General features: G+C 40.5%; 1 protein-coding gene across 1 annotated transcript in view; it reads right to left on the bottom strand.

Moving 5' to 3' along the window:
• Positions 1–21,301, bottom strand: part of DST (dystonin) — a 308,980-nt gene extending 287,679 nt beyond the window's left edge. The window contains exons 1-3 of the mRNA XM_061989556.1: positions 21,121–21,301; positions 20,662–20,696; positions 4,843–5,031 (exon numbers count right to left, since the gene is read on the bottom strand). Of these exons, the coding sequence (XP_061845540.1) occupies positions 4,843–5,031; positions 20,662–20,696; positions 21,121–21,301 (405 nt within the window). The remainder of the gene's footprint in view (positions 1–4,842; positions 5,032–20,661; positions 20,697–21,120) is intronic.
• Between the last annotated feature and the right edge of the window lie 290 nt (positions 21,302–21,591).

Genomic DNA, 21,591 nt, shown 5'->3' with positions numbered 1-21,591 from the left:
ATTTTCTTCCTTGTAGCAGGTACAGAGCTGTGTTTTGGGTTTGTGCTGAAAAGAATGTTGGTGACAGAGGAATGTTTTGTTTACTGCTGAGTAGCGCTTGCACAGCATCAAGGCATTTTCTGCTTCTCACCCTGCTCTGCCAGTGAGTAGGTTAGGGGGGCACAAGAAACTGGGAGGGAGCATGGCCAGGACAGCTGACCTGAACTAGCCTCAGGGCTATTCCATACCATATAGTGTCATGCTCAATAGAGAAACATGGGAGTTGCCAGTGGCTAGTGAGCGATTGCAGAGGGCATCAATTTGTTTATTGTTTGTGAGGTTTTTTCCATGTGTTTTAATTCTCTCTCCTTTTCCTGTTCCATTCCTTTATTATTATATCTCTTATTATTCTATTTTATCTCATTTTAGTTAGTAAACTAAACCAGGAGTTTTGGGTTTTTTTCCTGACACTTCTCCCCACCTCACCAGGAGCGGGGGCAGTGAGCAAGTAGCTGCCTAGTGCTTAGTTGCTATCTGGAGTTAAACAATGACAAATGCATACAAGTGAAACCTAGGAAAGCTGAATAAAACCATGGATGAGGCAGCTGATGATTTTACATGCATTAGAAACTGATTAACTTCATTTTCAAGCTTGCATCATCAGAGTGTACAGTGCAACCTTCATTTCATCATGAGAATATTGAGTGGAGCTAAATGAAGCGGCTCACATCAGCAGATTTTCACTAGTGTCCTCTCAGAGGTCTGACTTCCCTCTCAGTTCCCTTGTAGCAATTTGTAGCAATGCTGCACCCACCCCTAAGGAGTTAAATTGCTTCAGCAAAGGGCAGTATTTAAATAATTAGAAACAGGTTCATTAGGAGACACTGAGGGATACCTACAAGCAGCAATGCATCTGAGATTCTTATTTGTCATCAGTGTAGTCTTTGTAGGTTACTTCAGAAACACTTTTTTTTAACACAATTCAGTAATCACCTCAATACCTGCTATCTCTGCAATGCTAGGGCAGAACAGACTACTAAGTTTGGATGTGTAATGTACAAGGTTTTTTAGTAGAAATGGATTTCACATCTGAAAATGAAGGAACCGGGTTTATTTATGCCCCAGTCTTAAGTCCTGCTGCACATCTCACAGTGACCCTGTTATGACAAACTTGAGTGTAGATTTTGGTGCTACATCTCATGATCCTAAATAATCCTTGATGGCTGCATAAGTCAGGCAATTTAGGAGCCCTTCAAACTGTTTAACAATGCAAATGTCAAAAGATGCTGATTTGATGGCATGTCTTGTCAACTATCTATTTAGACATATAGTGAAATTAGAATTAGGCAGAACTGTATATCTAACTGACCCCACAGCCCAGGAGCCAGGTATGTTTGCACAAACTCAGCAAACTCAAGGCCATCTTTGGATTCCAGGACAGCATGGGGGAAAAAAATCTATTAGTAATTGGCAGAGTTTTATACTTTTGCTTCAGAACAGACTGCTATTTGAAATGCAGCTAATATTTGCAAATTGCTTGTAATAAAAGCTCCCCAGTTTAAAATTTGCCCTGGAGAAGTACTGCTAGACAGCAGCAAGCTCACAACAGGAGACTTTTGCACATCCTTCCACACCTTCAAAAAAAAATCTAACTTCCCACACAAAATCAGCTACCTGATTCTTGAAAGGAGTGATACATAACACTCCTTTGACTTGCATGAAGTCATGCTAATTTAAAGAACATAGTTCTGTTTCTTCTCAAGCGTTCTGCATTGTGTTCAAAAATTCAAAGCACGCTTGAGTAATAGGTATCTGTACTTTCCTCAGTGTAAACTTGATGTAAAGCTGTCACCTGTAGAGAATGTCAACACAAATAATACAGCCACCAATATGAATATGACCTGCAGGGCACAAGATATAACAACGTGCCGTAAAAGGGGTAAGCCACACACCATTATGTTGACGTTGCATTGCAGTGTGATGAGTAAAATAAAATGAAAATGGCTATGAACTCTGTCTGGTAAGGATCAGTATTAGGATGAAATGCATTTAATGTCTTCATCAATGACCTTGAAGGTGTAAAAAAATAATGACATTTTCAGAGAAAACTAATGTTCTATTTCTGCAAACATCTGCTCATGTAGCTTTTCAAGGGGAGCAATTATTGCCTTCAGCGGGATTACTCCCGTTCACACAATTACACCTAATTTAGTTCTGACAAGATCAGGGACAATACTGGAAACATCTCAGATTGCTAGGCAGGAAGTGAGAAATAATCCAAGCAAATTCAGATAATTATAGCTGTGGCTAGGAAACTGCAAAACAAGACTGAGACACAACAAAACCATCCAAATACAAAATAGCCTAAATTAGCAGGAATAAGAGAGCTTAGCATCTCAACAAAAACTCTTAATGAAATACCTGAAAAGTCTTTAAGCATATATCTTAATACAGCAACAAAACAGGCTAACTGTGAGTACTGATTACTCAAAAATTTCCTGGAGCAAAGAAAAACCTTTCCATTACGCTGCTTTATAGTTACTTTGGAAATACCATTCTTGTCAGAAAATAGGGGCAAAAAAGCATGAGTAGGAGAAAAAGCAATGAAAACGACCGGAGGGAGAACAGTTTTATGAGGAGAAATTATGACTTCTAGTTAGCAGACACCATACATCATTTTTTTTCAAGTGATGACTAAGCAGGGTATGGCCATAGCTGCCCATAGTGTAAACATCAAGACAACAGATAATTTATCTAAAGTGGTTCAAGTGGGCAGAGCTAGGAATAACAGGAAAAAATAATGGAAAGAAATGATGCAGACTAACAAGAGCATTTCTGGCACTGAATCACATAAAACTCTACAAAGATACACAGCCAAAAGTCTCATCTTCCAGACGTTGAGACTGAGTGGAACGAAGCTGCGACAAACTGAGGGGTGGATGACATTGTGACTGTGTGGAACTTCACAACACTGCAGTGATTTGTCATGGCATGAGCCTTACTCACCCTGTCACCATGGCGTTAATAATACATTCAGAATAACTTTCAACGTCCATGAGAAATGAAATTGGTGATTTATGTTTTGTGGATCATAGTCTAATAAAAAGAATGATATATTATTTTTTTTGGTAGAAATGTGAGTTCATCGAGGCTGTAAATAAAAAGGCTATTGAAGGAACTATATAATGTTGCAAAAAACACTTCAAAATAGTGACATAATGGTGACAGCACTGAGAGAAGTTTTCTCTAAGTTTGGGATTTATTATTGTTTCAGTGGTAGGTCTTGTCAGACACAGGACAGAGCCAAGAAATGAAAGTGAATTTCTATAGTAACACTATTTTCTATAATACTTGTTTTTCTTTGCTGGTCCTGAAGTCCTTGACGTGTTACTGACTTTAGGGAAAAGCAGGGCTTTCTTAGCTTCATTAATCCATTCTTCAAAGCCTGTTTGTTGCTTACACCATTTCCACAGTTTTAGCTCTTTAGTTCAGCACCACTGATGCTTTTTCCCATGTTGGTCATCAGTGGCATTTGGTAATAGCCTCAGCAATTACAGGCCAGCTTACCCTTGGCATAGGGCTATCTTGGAAAAAGTAAGAACAATCAAAGAAAAAAGGCAGTCAAAAAAGCAGGAGTGGAATGGAAAATAATAGAGGAGATGATGGAAGGGATGAAGGAAGGACAACAAAGCAGGAAAGGGACCAGGAGAGATTGGAGACCTAGTAAGCATAACAGCGAGACAAAGTAATCTAGAGAGCAAGGTAGGATGAAAGCAAAAGGGATATGGTTGAGAAGGATGAGCAGATCCTTTAAGAAGAGCAAAAGACAAACCCATAAGATCAAATTAAACCACAGAAACAGCAGCAGAGTAAAATAATAAGTAGAAACATGAGAGAACACTGAAAATTTCAAAGTAGTGAAGTGAAAGCAGAGAAATGAAATGTATCAGCTGAAAGGTAAAAATTGTTGCAGTTGTTGGCAGCTCTGGCTTTGCACAAGTTTCTTGCTCTCTCAGGCAATGTACTTCCATATGCGTTTTCTCGAACCAGCTTCAGAGCTCACTGATAATTCCTAGTGCTCGGTTAACACAAAACTAGGAAGGTTCAGTTATGTTAGAGCAACCTCAAGATGATCTTTTTAGGACATGCTCAATAGTCACCTTTTCAATAATACTGGCTTAATAGAAGTAGTTCAAGCCCCTTAACACTGGCACAGCTAGGTTAGTAAGAAATGCTTCAAAGCAATGAGCTCTTATTAAAAAGAGAAAAGCATTCTGTTTGCAGGAAGAATCTTCATGTCCATTTACATTAGGAACTGTGTGTTTCTCAATAAATCATATTTTCTGACTGAAAGAACTATGTGTATATCAAGCTGAGGAGCAAAGAATGATAAGACTTGATATAAGTTTTGTCGCGTGGAAAGATTGCAAATACTATATAAAGCAAAAGAGATCTTAGCGTTGGATCTAGTAATGGGATTTAATAGAAATTTGTTTCAGTACACAGAATCTGTTATGAATCTGAGTGAGCAATTTCAATAACATACAAGTGTGCTATAAAAACCTGTGAAGTAATATCATTATAAAACTATCAAATGAGATGTCATATTTGAATGTTGGCTATAGACTGAGTATTAAATAAAAATCAAGATTTAAAAAAACCCTCTTCAAAACCGGATTCTTTGAGTTATTCATCAACATTAAATACAGTCTAACAAACTTGTATCTAGAAACACTGAACATGAGAACTGAAAAGGTTTTTAAATTAAGAAAGAGAATATGGATGGCCCAAAAATTAGAATCATGTTACATGCCTCTATAATACACTTTCAGCGCTGTTTATCCCTAGGGGAAGAATACTTACAGGTTTTCGAGTTGGGGTAACTTGAACAGAATGATAAAATTCTGGTTGAACTCTGCTGCTTTTCTTGATTTTTCTTTTTCTTACAGAAGTTTCCTGCTCACTTAGGTGGTGAGCTTCCACTATAGGCTGTGTTTCCTCAAGGCGAGGTGCTACACGTCTTCTAGCATGTCGGGGACTTGATCTAAAGCCCTATAAGAGAAAAAGCAATCATTGGGTTTGACATCTCCCAGAATGCTGCCATGAAACAACAGAAGAATCATCCAGGATCTTAACAACAGCGTGAGGTACAAACATGCTCATCTTAAATCAATATAATGTCCATATATACCACATATAACAATAACGAGATGTTGCACTGTGCTATTAATATAACATTTTGTTTATATTTCTCACTTATATGTATAATTGACACAACTAGTGGCAGTAATTCCTGGTGCTTTTCTTTATAAACTCACACATTTATAACTAAATAATTCTAATTTAAAATTTATAATTAAAATTTTCCAGATTAATTCTTGGCCTCATGAGAAACTTTTAGGGAGCATCAGCTGAAAAGGTGCATTTTTTCTTGAGAATGAAAGTGAAGAAAAATTGGTAGCTGGCAACACTTAATTATGACTAATGATTCTTGTTAATGATGCTGCTAGATTTGGGGAGAAACCTTACCATTTGTACTAAAACAATTAAGACAGAGTGCTGTCTTTTGCTGTCATCTGAGAAATACGTGTCTATTTGGCCAAATTAATAAGAAAAGCTGCCCTTCACAATTGCTTTTTAGAGGCTTATTGTCAAAACTTCTGAGCATTACCCAGAATCACCTCATAGCCTTACAGAATTTCATATCTTTAATGGCAACATATATAATACTAGCCCTGTTGCTACCTGCAGAGCATTTGCAATGAGCAGTTCCTCATTTCCCTGAGTCCCCTCATGAACGTGCACAAGTCTGCCATGCATTGTTTGTACTGAATACAACGTTGGTTGATACTAAACTTGTCCAGGTTGTAAATGAGAGTTTTACTCACAGAGTCACATCAGCTTTCAGAAGTGAGCTAAATCCAAGTCCTTTGTGACAGTCTGCAGTTTAATGACCACGTTCCCTTTCAAAACCAAGAATAGATGCAACAGTTCCTGATTTTCTACCTTCTGTTTTATTCTGGTAAAATATCTCTGCTGAGGTCCTTATGTTGACAAACCCAACACTCAGAAATGTCTGGTTCATGGAAAGAATCAAACTTCTGAAAGGTGAATATTTTATCTAAAACTGCAGAAGTGTATGCTGTGAATCTACATATCCTGAGTTCCTGCCAGCTGAAAACTAGTGGGAGCTACACATTTCCATATAAATCTGCTGTTCTTTTTCTCCCCCTTCCTTTAGCTTTTAGCTTTTGTGTTTTGTTTTGCCTTTTTTTTTTAATTAGGAAATCAGCATAGAAAAGTTTTGCTAAGATGTTGGTAAATTGACACAATCAAAAATCGAATGTATGGCTCTGTGCAAATTAGATTTACTCCTCCAACGTTCATGAGACCGACAGGGAAGAGAGCTGCAGTCTATTCTGGGCACTCAGAGAAACAGACAACTATTTTCATTGTTTAAAGGTGTGCTTCATTAATTAAATATACACATAAACAGCCAAACCACACAAACACATATTTATGTACACATGCTAGTAATTGCTACAGGTATACATTGCATGCAACAGATGATGTGAAAAGGTTGAAATGCAAAGGTGAAGTAGCAGGTGAAGTAACTTCTGAGTTGCAACCTTCTACTCCTGGACACTGGACAGGAGGGGCAGGAATGGAGCCCAACTCTGCTGAGTTGGGAGGTTCATGTATGTGGTGCATCAAGACTTTGAAATACTTATGGTGGAAAGATAGGCCTAAATTTCCTGAGTCCTTGGCTATTATCTGTCCTATTCTACTGAAGCAAGAGTTGTTTATACTACAGGTAGGGACAGACTTTGACTCCCTGTATCTAATTGGAAGTGGGATCCTGTCCCTATCAACCAACAGAAGAAGTGTAGTGGAAGCCACTGCAGCCAGCAGACATGGGCAGATTTAGGAAGGTAATATGTAAATCTATGAGATAAATACTCTGCCACACCATTACAGTGGGAAAACTTCTGCTCCACTTTCTTTCTACACTGTGAAATAGCCCACAGATAGCTTACCAAGGTATCATTCAACGTGATACTGAGGCTATGCAGGATGACAGGAAAAAACACAACGCTGGGAGCCTACTGTTATGGAACTTACTTTTTGTAGAAATTTTCTTTTAACAAAAAATTGATAGTATATATCAGGGATTATTTCATGGTAAAATAAAATATTCACTAAGAGACCAAAATATCCAGCAAATCTGTTCTGAAATAAAAAGAGATTTTCTCACCATTCCATGTATCATGATTCGTATACAGACAATAACTACTGGCCAGAGCCTGCTCATATACCCTGCACTGCAGCTGCTCCCTCTTTGGACAAGTATGTTTATGTAACAGAAGAATTTGGTAGAAGCTAAGCAGCTCTAAAAGTGCTTAGAAATGCACGCCAAATAGGGATTTAAGTATGTGGGTCTGTCTCACGAATAGATCAAGGTTTACCAATTTTCAGGTTTCGATATGAAAAAATCACTCGTCACTTCCAGAAAAGTCTGTGTATAGACAATGCTTCTCCTTCATATTTTGTATATTTTTTCTCTTTTGCTGTTTATTACTAGCAAAAAAAAAAAAAGGACCTTTATCTCTTTAAGAGCTCATCTGCTTCTGTTTGCTGAAGCTTATTCTTCCCTTGAAGTCATAATCTGCCTGCAGTATCACAAATGGTTGTTTAGGGGAGGATTATAATGCAATAAAGGCAGAGGACTCTGATTTCAGGTGGAAACTAAATTCCATATCAACAAAGATAATGTTACAAGGACAGAGTCCTTGGATCAAAACCCAAAATGCTTACTCATTCCTGTAATGCGGCTTTGCCAGAGCAAAGGTCCAAATCTGGAAATTTTCAAAATTTGGTAATCAAAAATGAAGATGAGGTCAAAAGAGATGCAACATATGGGAGCTGCTGCTCCTATGCTCACTGCAAAACTAGAATGGCCAGTGATTCCTTCTCATCTGTGAAACAGACACTTCTTGTGTCTTTGTTATTTTTCCTCCAGTTGAACCCAAAACTGAAAAATTATCATATTAATTCAACAATTAGAATAAAAAAGTGTAAAAAATACACAAATACCTATTTGGCAAAGCCAGCACTATTTTAGATGTTGAGTCAGCACTCACAGAAAAGAACAGAAACGTTTTATAAAATATTCAAGGATGCATAGTGCAACACCTGAGACCAAATCACTGAGAAAACATCAGAGATGTGAGAATCACAGAGACAATACAACAAGGTTGTTCATAACACCATTAAGCAATGTGCATTTTCGAGTACCATGTGAATGCTGTGCCACTGGACAGCGAGAAACCTTTACTTGTTCTTTGCTCTGAGACCTTACTGCCTCACTCATTTTTATCCCTGTAAAATTCTGGAACAAGGCAACCAAACAAGACTTTAAAGACATGTTTTTAGAAAAATCTGTCTTCTAAATACTGAAATAACTGCACAAAGATTTGCACTACAAAGTATTCTTCCCTAAAGAAACAATTCATATGACAACCAGAACCAGTTCTGGATATCACAGAGGGAAAGAAGAGGGAAAATGAACCTAGGATTCTCTTCTCTTTAAAAGCATTCATGTGCATCCCTCCGGTTAGAGTCTGTTTGAATCCTGTCCAATCTTCCTAGTCATGCTCTACAGTCAGCAGAAACACCAAGGTGTCTCTGGAGACCAGGGCAGAGCTTGAGACTGGTTCACCTACTCTCAAAGGAGCTTTTCTGTCTGTGGACGGCGGCTGGGGAGACTGGCCTGTTTTGGCTGAAATTCAGCCTTTTAAGTTTTTTCTGAAAAATTAGGGGGTTTTGTTGGGTTTTTTTTGTTTGTTTTTTTCTAGAATGAAATGTTGTAATACTGAAAGGAGCTCTTGTGTGTGTCTTTGCACCCAAACCAGTGGTGAATGTTGGAAGCCTGGACACGGCATGCCAGAGCACACAACCGGCTGATTGTGTAACATGGCTTCCACAGCAAGGGGTTCTGTAAAAAAACAATCTTCTTATCCAGCCAAGATTTAACTTCACACTTCTGATCAGTGACTGATTTCTTGTGTGTAGAAACACAGTGTGAGATTCGTCTGAGCAAAGCTCAGCAGACCTCCTCTCCCTGGGTTCCCTTTCATAGAATCATAGCAATTGGAAAAGACCTTTAAGATCATTGAGTCCAACCACTAACCTCTCACTAACCCAGCACTAAACTAAACCATATCCCTCAGCACCTCATCTATGCATCTTTTGAATATCTCCAGAGATGGTGACTCCACCACCTCCGTGGGCAGCCTGTGGCAATGTTTAACCTCCCCTGGTCCAACTTGAGCCTGTTTCCTCTTGTCCTATCATCTCCTCTGTCCTATCATTCCTCTTGTACTTTTGAGCCACTGAAGTCAGCAGGTCAGATGAACTGTTCCCTAACAGCACCCATTTTGTCCATTGGCCATAAGGGGAGCCTAAGCTGACTACTCCACTCATAGACATCTATGATGTAAGTATCTAAAATTAGGTAGGGTGTATCAGAACCATGATGGCTAGGTTTTGGTCTGCCCTCAATACAGTATTTGTCACTCTATAGCTATTTTATCATATTTCCTCATATTTTTCTCCTACATTAAATAAATCCAGCTCTTCCATCACTTTTTTCCTTTTGTGGGAGTTTCACATGTCCTTATTCACAGACTTTACTCCTGCTGGATCCCTATAACTCAGCACAGTACACTTATACATTTGTATTACAGATATAGACATACAATCCACAACACAGTTTTTCATTCTGTTTAAATGTTTCCCATCCCATCTTCTCTTCTGATCAGGCCATATACCTGAAACAGGTCCTCACTGACTTGTCAAAAGTAATTCAAAAAGTCCTTTCTGGAGACCATAAACTGAAAAACTAATAAAGTGGATAAACTTCTTTTCTCTGTAATACACCCAGCCTCGCATTTATGAACATCATGTGTGTTCATGTGCTCCATTCTTCAGAATTTCTTCAGTGTGGTATACTATTTGTAAAACAAGTGTGTCATACCCTGCAGTCCTTGTTTTTGCCTATTCCCATTCCTAACTCATTCATTAATACAAAAACCCAGGATTTTGAAACTTTCTAAAAACTTGTCTAACTCTTAATTATTTTTATTTACAGATGGGGACATTTTCATAGAATCATAGAATGGTAGGGGTTGGAAGGGACCTTTAGAGATCACCTAGTCCAACTCCCCTGCAGAAGGAGGTTCACCTAGATCAGGTCACATAGGAACATGTCCAGGCGGGTCTTGAAGACCTCCAAGGAAGGAGACTTCACAACCCCTCTGGGCAGCCTGTGCCAGGGCTCCCTCACCTGAACAGTGAAATAGTTTTTTCTTATGTTTAAGTGGAACTTTTTGTGTTCCAGCTTCGTCCCATTACCCCTTGTCCTGTTGCTAGCTACTACAGAAAAAAGGGATGTCCCAACCTCCTGACACCCACCCTTTAGATATTTATAAATGTTAATAAGATCACCCCTCAATCTCCTCTTCTCCAGACTAAACAGCCCCAGTTCCCACAGCCTTTCCTCATATGAAAGATGTTCCAGTCCCCTGATCATCTTGGTGGCCCTGTGCTGGACTCTCTCCAGCACTTCCCTGTGTGTCCATTATTTTGGATAAGGTGTTGAACATTTTTCTTCCATTGTCTTAATTTTTCTATATTTCTTTTCAATTATTTTGTCAAGTAGTTTAATATCATCAATGAGTACAGGTTTCCTTTAGTGACACGTTTCTTTGACTCTTCCATCCTTTCAATATGCCATTGTATTAATTCCCCAGATTCTTTTCCTCTCTAGTTTCCACTTTCCCTACTGCCTTCATCATACGTTATCTATTATTTTAATGCTTGATACAGAACTGTATTTGTTCTTCATTTTTTCCAGTGTACATTTTACATAGAATATATTGGGAGCTGGAATTTTAATCTTGGAACCCATCCTTTCCAGCCAGACTGTGTTTGTGGAGTGACTAAACATTAACTTCAAAAGAGGTAAGAGTGCATTATCTGATTTCCAGCTGAAGTCATCAGAAATCCTGGCATTAGCTTCAGTGGACACTGGGCTGCAGCTCAGTTTACTTTCTGGCAGAACTTTGGTAAACCACAGAAAAAGTACTAGCCAGCATTAAGCTGCAAATCATCAAAACTGGAGGAATGACAACAAAACTCAACTATGTTTGCAAACACCTTTACAGATATTTGAGTGAGTCCCATAGATTAAATGCACTTTTGCAGGTGCACTAATATCGAAGCCAAAGGAAGCTCAGGTAGGATATCCAACTCCACATGCTTGCTTTTATGGTTTTTGACAATGGTTGTAAATGCATGAGAATTGTCATCCATTACCATTGTCAATTAATGGCCTCAAGAAATAGTCTTTGAATTGTCAGTTATTGCCTGTTAAAAGCTTGGAAACTTTCATGTATATGCAACCTCCATCATCTTAGGAGACATTAGTATGCCTAGTATCAAAACCATTCTCAAGATACCAGAGTTAGCTGTTTTGCAGACAGGCTGAAGTAGAATTGTACCCTCTAGCTGAAGTACCTACTTGAACTAAAAATGCAGGTTTAATTAAATAACTTTATTAGATCAAATGCATCTGCATGTTGAGAGAGACACATTCGACAGTCTTTCTGCTGCACACATAAATATATAATCTGTGTATCTCTATTGTTAGGACAGCTTTAAGTTAAAAAGTGACCAAGACAGCATTATTTCTCCTCCTCTCCTGTTGTGACTTCCATCCCAAATATCCTCAGTTTACAAAGAAACACCCCCCACCAGCATTCATTTAGACTCCAGTTCTGCAAGTTCAATCCAAAATCCAGGATTCAAGTCCTCAAAACGTCCTCTTTGATAATAAAGACTGCTAATTAAAGCTGGATCTTAGTTTTCTATAGTAGGAAAGACTACCAACACTTAGTATAGATGCAACTGTATTTGCAACCATTTTTTTTGTTGTTGTTCTCTCGATGTTTTATTTCGACCTTAGCTAAGGGTTACTCCTATAAAGATACCTGCAAATCAAGATTTAGAACATCAAATATAAGTTTTTACATTTAATTTCTCATTCCACTCCCTCATTAATAACATTTCACTGATATTTCTTTGCATGCTTTGTGTTTATTTTAGGAGATATTATTCTTATCTTCTAAAACCTAAACTCTAAGCAGTATTGGAACCATTTCTCGGATATTGAAGGTTGTGATTTGCCATGTGTCGTACTCCAAGATAAGTCCTCTTATTCAAAGGGATTAAAGGCAATTGTCTTTTACATAACCTGATCAAGATTACTTTCCCAGCCGAGTTCATGGAATACAACATCAATAACCCGCTTTCCAATTCCCAAGCAGCCCCCAAGCATGTACATATGAACCCTCGTGTGAACCTAGGGTTTAGATGTGAATTTAGAATACAGTTTTTAATAACCCATGCTCGATTACACTGCTGGTTTACACAGGGTGTTTGGTTTTTCCTATCATAAGGTTAAGGTAAGCTGTAGTGCTAGGAAAATCTGATGACATGTAAGCATATTGGCATGCCCAGTCATGTCTCAAGATACCCTTTAAATGCTCTTTCCCATCTAAATCTATAAACCACAGAAACTGGCCTGTTCTCAAAGCAGTCCTCTCATTCTGACAAGAATGTTTGCAGCCCTCCACAGCCACTTTGCCTTTATGATGACTTGTCCTAGTTCCTTCCCTGTTACCTCAGGGCACTGCAAGTCTACAGTAAGACTGGAACAATTATTTAAGAACAAAACTAAATCAGAGTACTGCTTGATCAGTGATGCGCAAGAGAAAGTTTAATTTAGAATATATTAGTATATTCCCCAAGCATGTTCCTCTCCCACCCCTGCTTCCTCTTCCATCTCAGCATTTCTCCTCAGCTTGGGCAGTGTACTGTATACATCAAGAATCTGCCATAAAGAATACTATTAAGTATTCCATTAAGATATTGAGATTAACTATTAAGATATCTAGATTCAGATACCAACAACATATCTGAACAGGTCTCTCCTTCAGGAGCAACTGGTCTAAGCTCCTGCTGTAGCCAATGAAAAGTTTAGTCGATCCAGTCAGTGAGGCTGGAAGAACCGTTCAGATCATCCTGAAGCAGACACCTACATGAGGACAGCTGAGTAGCTCTGCAGACTATAAACTTTAAATGCCCACAGTGAGCTTATCCTGCTGTATGAGAGGTTGCTGGTTTTGCACAGTTACTTTCTGCCTCTGGCTTCACTGCATGTGCAGGAAAGTGGTGGCAGCAGATTAGAAGGGTATGATGCCTCGACCTAGTTGTGTCATTTTGTTCTCTCTAGAGCAAAGGAGAATAAATATAACACCTCAGTCTGATATGATGGTGTATTTCAGTATAGTTAGTGCAATCAATCTAGATAATCATAAATTAAGTCTTTAAAAACTATTTTTCCCTTCCAGTCTGCTACTATTTACCCTGCCATCCTGAAGCTGAGTGCTGTATTTATGCAGCTGAGTGAACTGGGGTGATAAGGACATTGGCACAACTTGCAAGAAATGTGTCTTTGCCCAAATGTCAGCTGCAGTTAGTTTCTATAGCTGATGTGGTATTTTCACACTTCAGCTGTAACTCATGTTTCATTCTTGCTGATGAGTCAGGAACAGCAAACCACTGACTCTCCTTGATGCAAGGCAGTAGGGCACAAGGGAGAACAGCCGGGGCTCAGGCACTCTGGACAGCAGAAGCACACAGATAACAGATACTGTGGCTTGCAGGTGAGCTAAAAGCACAAGGAATCATCTCAAAAAAGAAGACAGCTTTGCTAGCACTATGTCAAGATCAGCCATATCGACCGTGGGCCTGATGCCCTGCTTGAGCATTCCTGAAACACAGTTCTGAGTCCTTGCCCAGGGGAGATGGAGGGCCCCAAGCACACCCTCTGCAGAGCCCAAGAGCCCTCCAGGCCCTGGAGCACAGGGCCCAGGCTGACAGGACACAGCTCATGAGGTACCCGCTTGCGTGTGACACGGCCTAGCCCAACAGGCACAGCTCAGCTGAATCCGATCCTGCACAACATCAGCAAGATGACTTCACCCTGTGGTCTGTGTGGTTCCTCCATAGCACATCAAAAGGTGCCTCTCCTTAAAACAGCCAGGGAGTGAAAAAGAGTGTGAGTGACATTTCCATGCCCTAGGAAAACATATATATATAACAGCTCAGGAGCAGAAACAGCCTCGAGGGTTTTACTACACTGAAGGTTCATGCGGTTCTTTCTTTCCTTTAATACCCTCAGCCTATAAGTGCTGGGGTGTTTCTGAAGGGGCATCCACAATCCAATCTGTCACCCTAATAATCTAACCACAGTAACTGTGAAATCAGTGTAGATGGTTAAGGTTTTCTGAGCTCTGTGTGATCTATGGACCCCCATATGATCCCTTCTGTCTGTACAAGAGCAGTTTCTACAGCAGATGTGGTAATACATGTGCTTACCACAAGCATGACCTCAGCTATCTTAACTCACAGTTTCAATCTGAGGTTTGTTTCAGACAAAAACCAGTAGCTGGAAGTTCCCATTCTGTACATGTGTACAGTGTGTGGCTGCTAACAAGCCGTGCTCCACCAGGACCCCCTTGAAACCAGGGCCGTGCTTGCTTACAAGCAGCTGCTGGTGTGCACCCAGAATGTGCAGTGTGGCAAAGCTGCAACTTCATCTAAACCACACATTTCCAGAGATAATGGTACATGCTGAGAAGCCTGTATATGTAAATGCTTCAATGACAGCCATGAGGTTGTTGCCTTGTTTGTGTTAAGGGGAAACTAAACAGTAAGAGCTTTTATTATGTACCAGATCTTTATGCAGTGGCTGTCCCTATCCTGTTAGAGAACTGTGAGGATGTGTTCATTTATAATGCAGGTCCCAATGTGCAGTGTATCAAGACCATGCCTTAGCACCGATGTGGACTGTGACACAATGTCAGTACCTTATCAGGTGATTGATGGAGCTGAGAAGAGATCCTCTCAGCATTTCAATGCTCTGCAGACTGTCAGAAGCCAGAATAGAGATGTAGGCAACTGGATGGCTACAGAAACACATCAAGCATATCTACACTACACTGTAGTATGGAGTAAAGGTACACGAGTTAAATCCTGTGGAGTTAGCTCAAGGACCCAAGCGGTCTTTCTGCAGCAACTGGGAAATTGCCACTTATTTTGTGATACAATTGCCAAACAAGAGGTTTCACAGCACAGACTGGTGCTTGCTAGGCTCTCTAATGGCAGCACTGCAGTGAATAAAGCTGACAGTGATGGACGGATGACGTATAGTGAGTAGAATCTCGGTGCTACCTAGTTTGCCATGTATTGCCATGTAACAGCTCAACATGACACACTCTGCCTGGGCCACATTGTTGGACATGTTATGAAAAACAGAAGGACTTTTCCTTATGTGGTGGGACCTGTGTTTATAGCTGCCCATTCATTCCTATACATAAATGCTTTCATACATCTAAAAAAGCAATTTATTTTTGTCTCTGATTTATTTTCCCTTGAACTTGTTCCTTAACTCTTAGGCAGCTAATGGAAAAACATCCTGGGGGGAAAGTGTGTCAAATACAAAGGTAAAATATTTTCAGCTTGATTCAGCTCTGCAAAGACAAAGAGATATCCTTTGAATAGGTGAATGGATGTATTTTTCTGGCTAGTCCTGTACATTTCTGTTGCTCCTTGAATGTACTCCCTCCAACCAAACAGAAGACTCAAATTCAGCTTGGAGGGTGTGTTGATTTCTCTTTTCACTAGAGCCACACATATCTAGAGCAGTTTATAAATAACTGCAATGCTCAGGATGAATTCTGGTGCAACTCTTCAAAGAGTATTCATTATTGTTTTCTAAGATATATAGAGCTATATTTTTAGATAACTCACAATCAGCCTCAGAAGGGGGACAACTATGGCAAAGGTATGCTTTGGGACAAATTTGTGAATACATTTCCTGGGTATCTGCTGTTGGAGAAGTCAATAAATACATTTTCCAGAAATTGTTGCACTATAGTTTTGCATCCATTGTACCACAATGGATGATTTAGCAAATTCATTTGCTCTTTGAAATTGTCATCAGTCTTGGCTGACCTATTTAACTACCAATCTTGTCACAACAATAGATAGAACATACGTAATCCTGTAGTGACTGTTGGGATACCAAGAACAAAATGTGGGATCTGCAAAACTTCAGCAAGCAAATGTTATTCCTTTGCTCTCCCAGAGACTCTTTTCAAAAGTGTCAACTTGTGTTTGCCTCACCAGCATGTCTAGTCTCACCAGACATGGCTCTGTTAAGTCAGAATTTACAGTGGACTGTAACATCTCCACAGACTTGCTTCCTAGTAGGTTTGTACCTGTAGGTCTTGGTGGAAGCATTCACAAAAAACTTGCCCAAAATATGAGAGTCAAAATTAAATAAACACAAAAAGATACCATATTGCTTGTGACTCCCTAATGACACTGATATACTCTGATCTCAAGAACGGAAGGTTTCTCATTTGAAAGGTAAGGTGAAGGAAAACTGTAAAGCACAGAGAAAATTTCAGGCAAAAGATTTATCAATCTGGTGATTTTTTTTTCCTCAATAATATGAAAGCCATCAACTACTGGTTTATCAATTAGCACAACCATCACTTCACAATCTCATCAAAACCAACCATTTAAAGATTCTGAATGAGAACCTTCCTTTTCAACAGTTCTTGTCCCCAAATCAAGAGATTTTAAGAACTAAACCATTTGTATTAATTCCCTCCAGGCTAAGGGCTAGAAGCTTACTTCCTTTTTAATTGAAAGGTAAAAATCTCACGTAATCCCATGACTCTAGAGGCTTCAGCAATAAGAAAAACTAATTCAGAAAGAAATGTAAGTCTCAAGAAGTGGCAACACCAACATGTTAAATAATGCCTTTAAATTGTAAAATGCAAAGGACAGTCAAACCTCACTGTAAAATGGAAGCTGCAAACCAATGAAATGTATTAAGACCAAGCCCCTAAAATATTCAGTGAAAATTCCTATACTTTCTGAAGAAATAAATTTCTACAGAGAGCACAAGAAGAATGAAGTCAGGAAATTACTGATAACATTCACATTTTTGAATATACATGAAATAATAAGACCATCAATGCACCATAGTCCCCATTTTGGTAAAACTCTCACAGAGTTATATTGTTATTTTTGTGTGGGTTTGATCAATCACAGACCTTTGATTTTACAACTCATTCTCAAAATAAAGAGTAGCGCAGATAGCTACATCAAAGTCTGACTTGTCATGTAAGCAATGAATATTTCCATTGGAAATTTACTTGGTTTTTTTTTACAGCCATGGCATATCTAGGTCTCCCTCAGATTAGAAACATTAACTATTTTGTGTGTGATTCCTATGTGACTTCCCAAAGTATCTATAGAACCATACAATCTTAGGGGTTAGAAGGGACTTTTAGAGATCATCTAGTCCAACCTCCCTGCCAAAGCAGGTTTACCTAGATCAGGTCACACAGGAACATGTCCAAGCAGGTGTTGAAAACCTCCAAAGAAGGTGACTCCACACCCTCCCTGGGCAGCCTGTGCCACTGCTCCCTCACTCTCACAGTAAAATAGTTTTTCTTATCTTTAAATGGATCTATTTGTATTCCAGCTTCATCCCATTACCCTTTGTCTTCTCACTAGATACAACAGAAGAAAGGGATGTCCCAACCTCCTGACATCCACTATTTAGATATTTGTAAATGTTAATGAGATTCCCTCTCAGTCCACTTCTCTAGACTAAATAGCCCCAGTTCCCACAGCCTTTCCTCATAAGGAAGATGCTCCAGTCCCTTGATCATCTTGGTGGCCCTGTGCTGGACTCTCTCCAGAAGTTCCCTGTCCCTCTTGAGCTGGGGAACCCAGAACTGGACACAGGACTCCAGGTGAGTACTGTGTGATAGTACCTGGAAGATGGAAGGATCTTAAGAACAGTTATAGCCATAACAAACTTAAAGGACTGCAAAAAAATATGTATTAAAAAAATAAGTCTGACAACTTCAGATGGTAGTAAATAAATGTTAGTGGGGAGGTAAAGACACCACTGTACTGCCTCAGGAAACTTTCACATCTTTTCGCTGGTTAATTTTTTTGTTATGAAGCACCTCTAACAAAGACTTTAACCTACTTCAAATTCAAAATGATTCACACAAATTTACCCCCTTTTGAGGTAGAGGGTCAAGTGTTTAAGTTCATTCTGTAATTAACATCTGCAAAGACTTTTGCTGTATAATAATGAGGCATGTTTTGCAGAGACATTCAAAATCAAGACCCACAAAACCAGACTAGTTGTGAATTCTGTTCACCAGTGGCATATGAAATTCACAACAGAAGAAATGATAAGGATCATAAATACATTTTGAAATTTAGAATTTACCCTCCCCTAGTAGGGTGTCATATTTTTTAATGTGGAGTTCAGTACTAAAGGAAAGGGATTAAATAGTTCTCACTGAATATAGACAAAGACAATGTAGACACGCGCACTGAGAGCTGTGGCTCTGGCAAAGAACCTCAACATACATTTGCTACACATCCATTTTTCCAAATGTAAGGCTTTGCTGGCAGGCAGCCAATCATGCAGGAATTGCCAACCATTCTGTAGATAGGGCAATTATCATTCTCTGTGCACTGCCACTAGACCACCTGCACGTTCACGTGTGATGTAAGTCAGATTTGAAACCAGCTCTCAGGAGATGAATGCCAACCCACTGCTATTTACTATCATCCTATTTTTCATTATCTTTTGGTATCATTAAGAAACGCTCTTTATAACTGCACCTGACAAACAACTAAGCATAGCAGAAGCTAGCAGACAGACCTTGTGTTGTAAAATGGGAATTCAGATGTTATGTTCATCTGGTGGAGCAAGGGGGGGTAGGTGCATGCAAAGCCCATATTTTCATGTACCATGCTTTGCTTTCATCTACATCTTACTGGAGTTAGAAGCACACAATATTTTGTGCTGATGTGGAGTGAGAATGTCTAATTCTGTTTCAGATAATGCTGCCAATATTTTCATGGGAATATACCTGTGACTTGCTACTAATAAATTCTATTAGATTCATTAAAATAGGTTTTATTTGGGGGGAAAAAAAAAGGGAAATGAAAATATAGTGATGTCAAATGAGTCATCATTTTCTCTTAAGAGTCAAAAGTCTAGCATCAGATAAAGGAGAAAACAGCTTCACCACTTAGTTAAAGGGCAGTTGAGACCATCAGCTTTAGTGTCACTCTGTCTAAACAAAATGTACAGAATTATGACAGAATATAGCACTTACTGGTTTATTCTGGCATGTTTTAGTAAATGGAATCTTATAGGAAATATTTTAAATTCATCTGCTTCTAACTGGGTGCAAATAACCACAGGCTGAAGTAAGAAAAATAAACTACTTTGCAAACTTCCCTTTTAAGAGTCACCATGCAGGACAACTCATGTTTCAAAAGGGCATAACACATTAAAAATTCATATCTGTCTAGGCTCAAAAGTGAGAGAGTTTTACATGGAAACCAAGTATTTCATATTGGAGGGACTAAATAATGAAAAAAAATCTTTTGACTTCCAGAGGGACACGTTTGTTTGTTCACTTTATTGCAGCACTGTTCAGTCAACAATAAAAGCAGACTTGTCATGGTTTCAAGGCAGGACACTCCCTATGTCTTCTTCTTCTTTTTGTTGGTAGCATATACACATTTAAAAATATTTAGCTTAACACTAACTGCCACGTTGGAAAAACATATCCCATGCACACTTTTGGAAACATTACTCAGAACTGAGTAATTTTCTCACCCACAACCAGGTAAGGAAAAATGCAAATAATTTAACACAAAAGACCATTTTAGTGCAAAACTCTGTCTCAGGGCTTGAAGAACAACAAGCAATGGCATGAGATATGCCTTAAATCAATAGGAGGAAACCAGCAAGAGAAACATCTAGGCAGGAGCTCTATAAGGCAACGTGGAAACAAAGTAGATCCTAAAACAAATGCTATTTTCCATATTTTCCCAGCAATTGTGCTCCTCGTCCAGAATACCTAGGAAATGTCTGGGTTTTGTGTTATACTTCTACCAATAGCACGTGAGAGTTTTGATTCCCCTGACCTAGGAATACAGAGTCACGAAATGAGGCGCCTGCCAAGCGGGCTCGTAGCCGGGATCCTGCGGGGTCTCGGTCGGCAGCGGCCGAGCGAGGCGAGCAGCATCGCTGGGAAGGGGCAAGGGGCAGGTGAGGGCTGGCGGCACAGCAAGCCAACACAAGCTCTGCAGTTGCAACACCTACCAGCCCCGCACGTATTTACAGCACAATCAATAACTGGGCTTGGGGCTGCGTTCTGGACAGAGAGAGGGCTGGCACGTACAATTAAGCACAGCCTTTCTGGAAGTAACCGACTGCCTTGGAGATGACACAAATGCACAGGCTGGTTAGGGTAATGCGACTGAAGAGCTCACATTTTGCATGTGGCGAAAAAAAAAGGAATGAAAGAGGACGTGATGTCTTTCATGCAAAATGAAAAGTTTGCTACGTGATTTCATTAACAAAAGACCACGACAATATGTACTCAGGTAAAGAGAACAACTTCTGACCTTGAAATTGCGTGCTAAATAAATTACCTCAGAGCGAAAATGATGAGTTCTCATAACAGCATCTGGAAGGGAAGCAGAAAGACACACAGGCTCCACCAGCTCCACCTTGGATTTTGCTTCGGCTAACGGTTGTATCTATTCGCTGGCCCTTTGGCGCATATTCCCGGCCGGGGTCTGGTTCTGCCGGCAGCTCCGCCCGGCATTTATATTTAATTCATCGGGAAGAAGTTGAGCATAAAGTTCTGCCGCGCTTGCGAGGCCGGAGAGGACTGGGGGGGGTTCCCAGCCCCTCGCTTCCCTCCCGCCGGCCGAGGTTTCGCTAAGGGATGGGTGGAGACAAGGCTGCCGCAGTCCTGGGCTCGGCTTGAATTTTCTTTAAAGCCTTTGCCCGGCTAACCTGAGGCACAGCGGCCCTCCGCCGGCAGGAACCGCGGGATGGGCCGGGGCATCCCCCCTCCGTCCTCGGGGACAAGCAGCATCTCTTACCTCGGCTCCTCGAGCGACCCGAAAAGACGGATTTGATGGGATGCCTCCCTTTCTGGAGCCGGCGATGCCAGCAGCAGAAGAATAAAATCGTAGCTATGGTCCCCAGCAGCAGGAGGAGCAAGAAGAGGGCGCACTGGATGCTGTAGGGTCTCAGCAGGACCAGGAAAGCCGCGGCAATCATGGCTCAAGCGCCTGGCTGCCCCTGTGCGTGCGCGGGTCTGCGGCGAGCGGCGGGGGGCCGGGCAGCGCCGGGCAGCCTCTCCCCCCAGCAGCGGGGCGGGCATCGCCGCCGGCACCGCGCTGCTGGAGCCGGCAGCCGGGCGGGAGCAGGAGGAGGAGGAGGCGGAGGAGAAGGCGGAGGCGGCGGCGGCGCGGAGGAGGGGGAGGAGGCGGAGGCGGAGCGGCGGGATGGAACGCTGCGTGTGACTCAGCAGCGGCCGCCGCGGCGGTGTTTGCGGCGGGGCTTCCCCT

The sequence above is a fragment of the Colius striatus genome, chromosome 2 (genome assembly GCF_028858725.1).
Source record: "Colius striatus isolate bColStr4 chromosome 2, bColStr4.1.hap1, whole genome shotgun sequence".
NCBI lineage: Eukaryota > Metazoa > Chordata > Aves > Coliiformes > Coliidae > Colius > Colius striatus.
The sequence above is the reverse complement of the archived record's forward strand: the minus strand, read 5'-3'. Positions and strand labels throughout refer to the sequence as shown.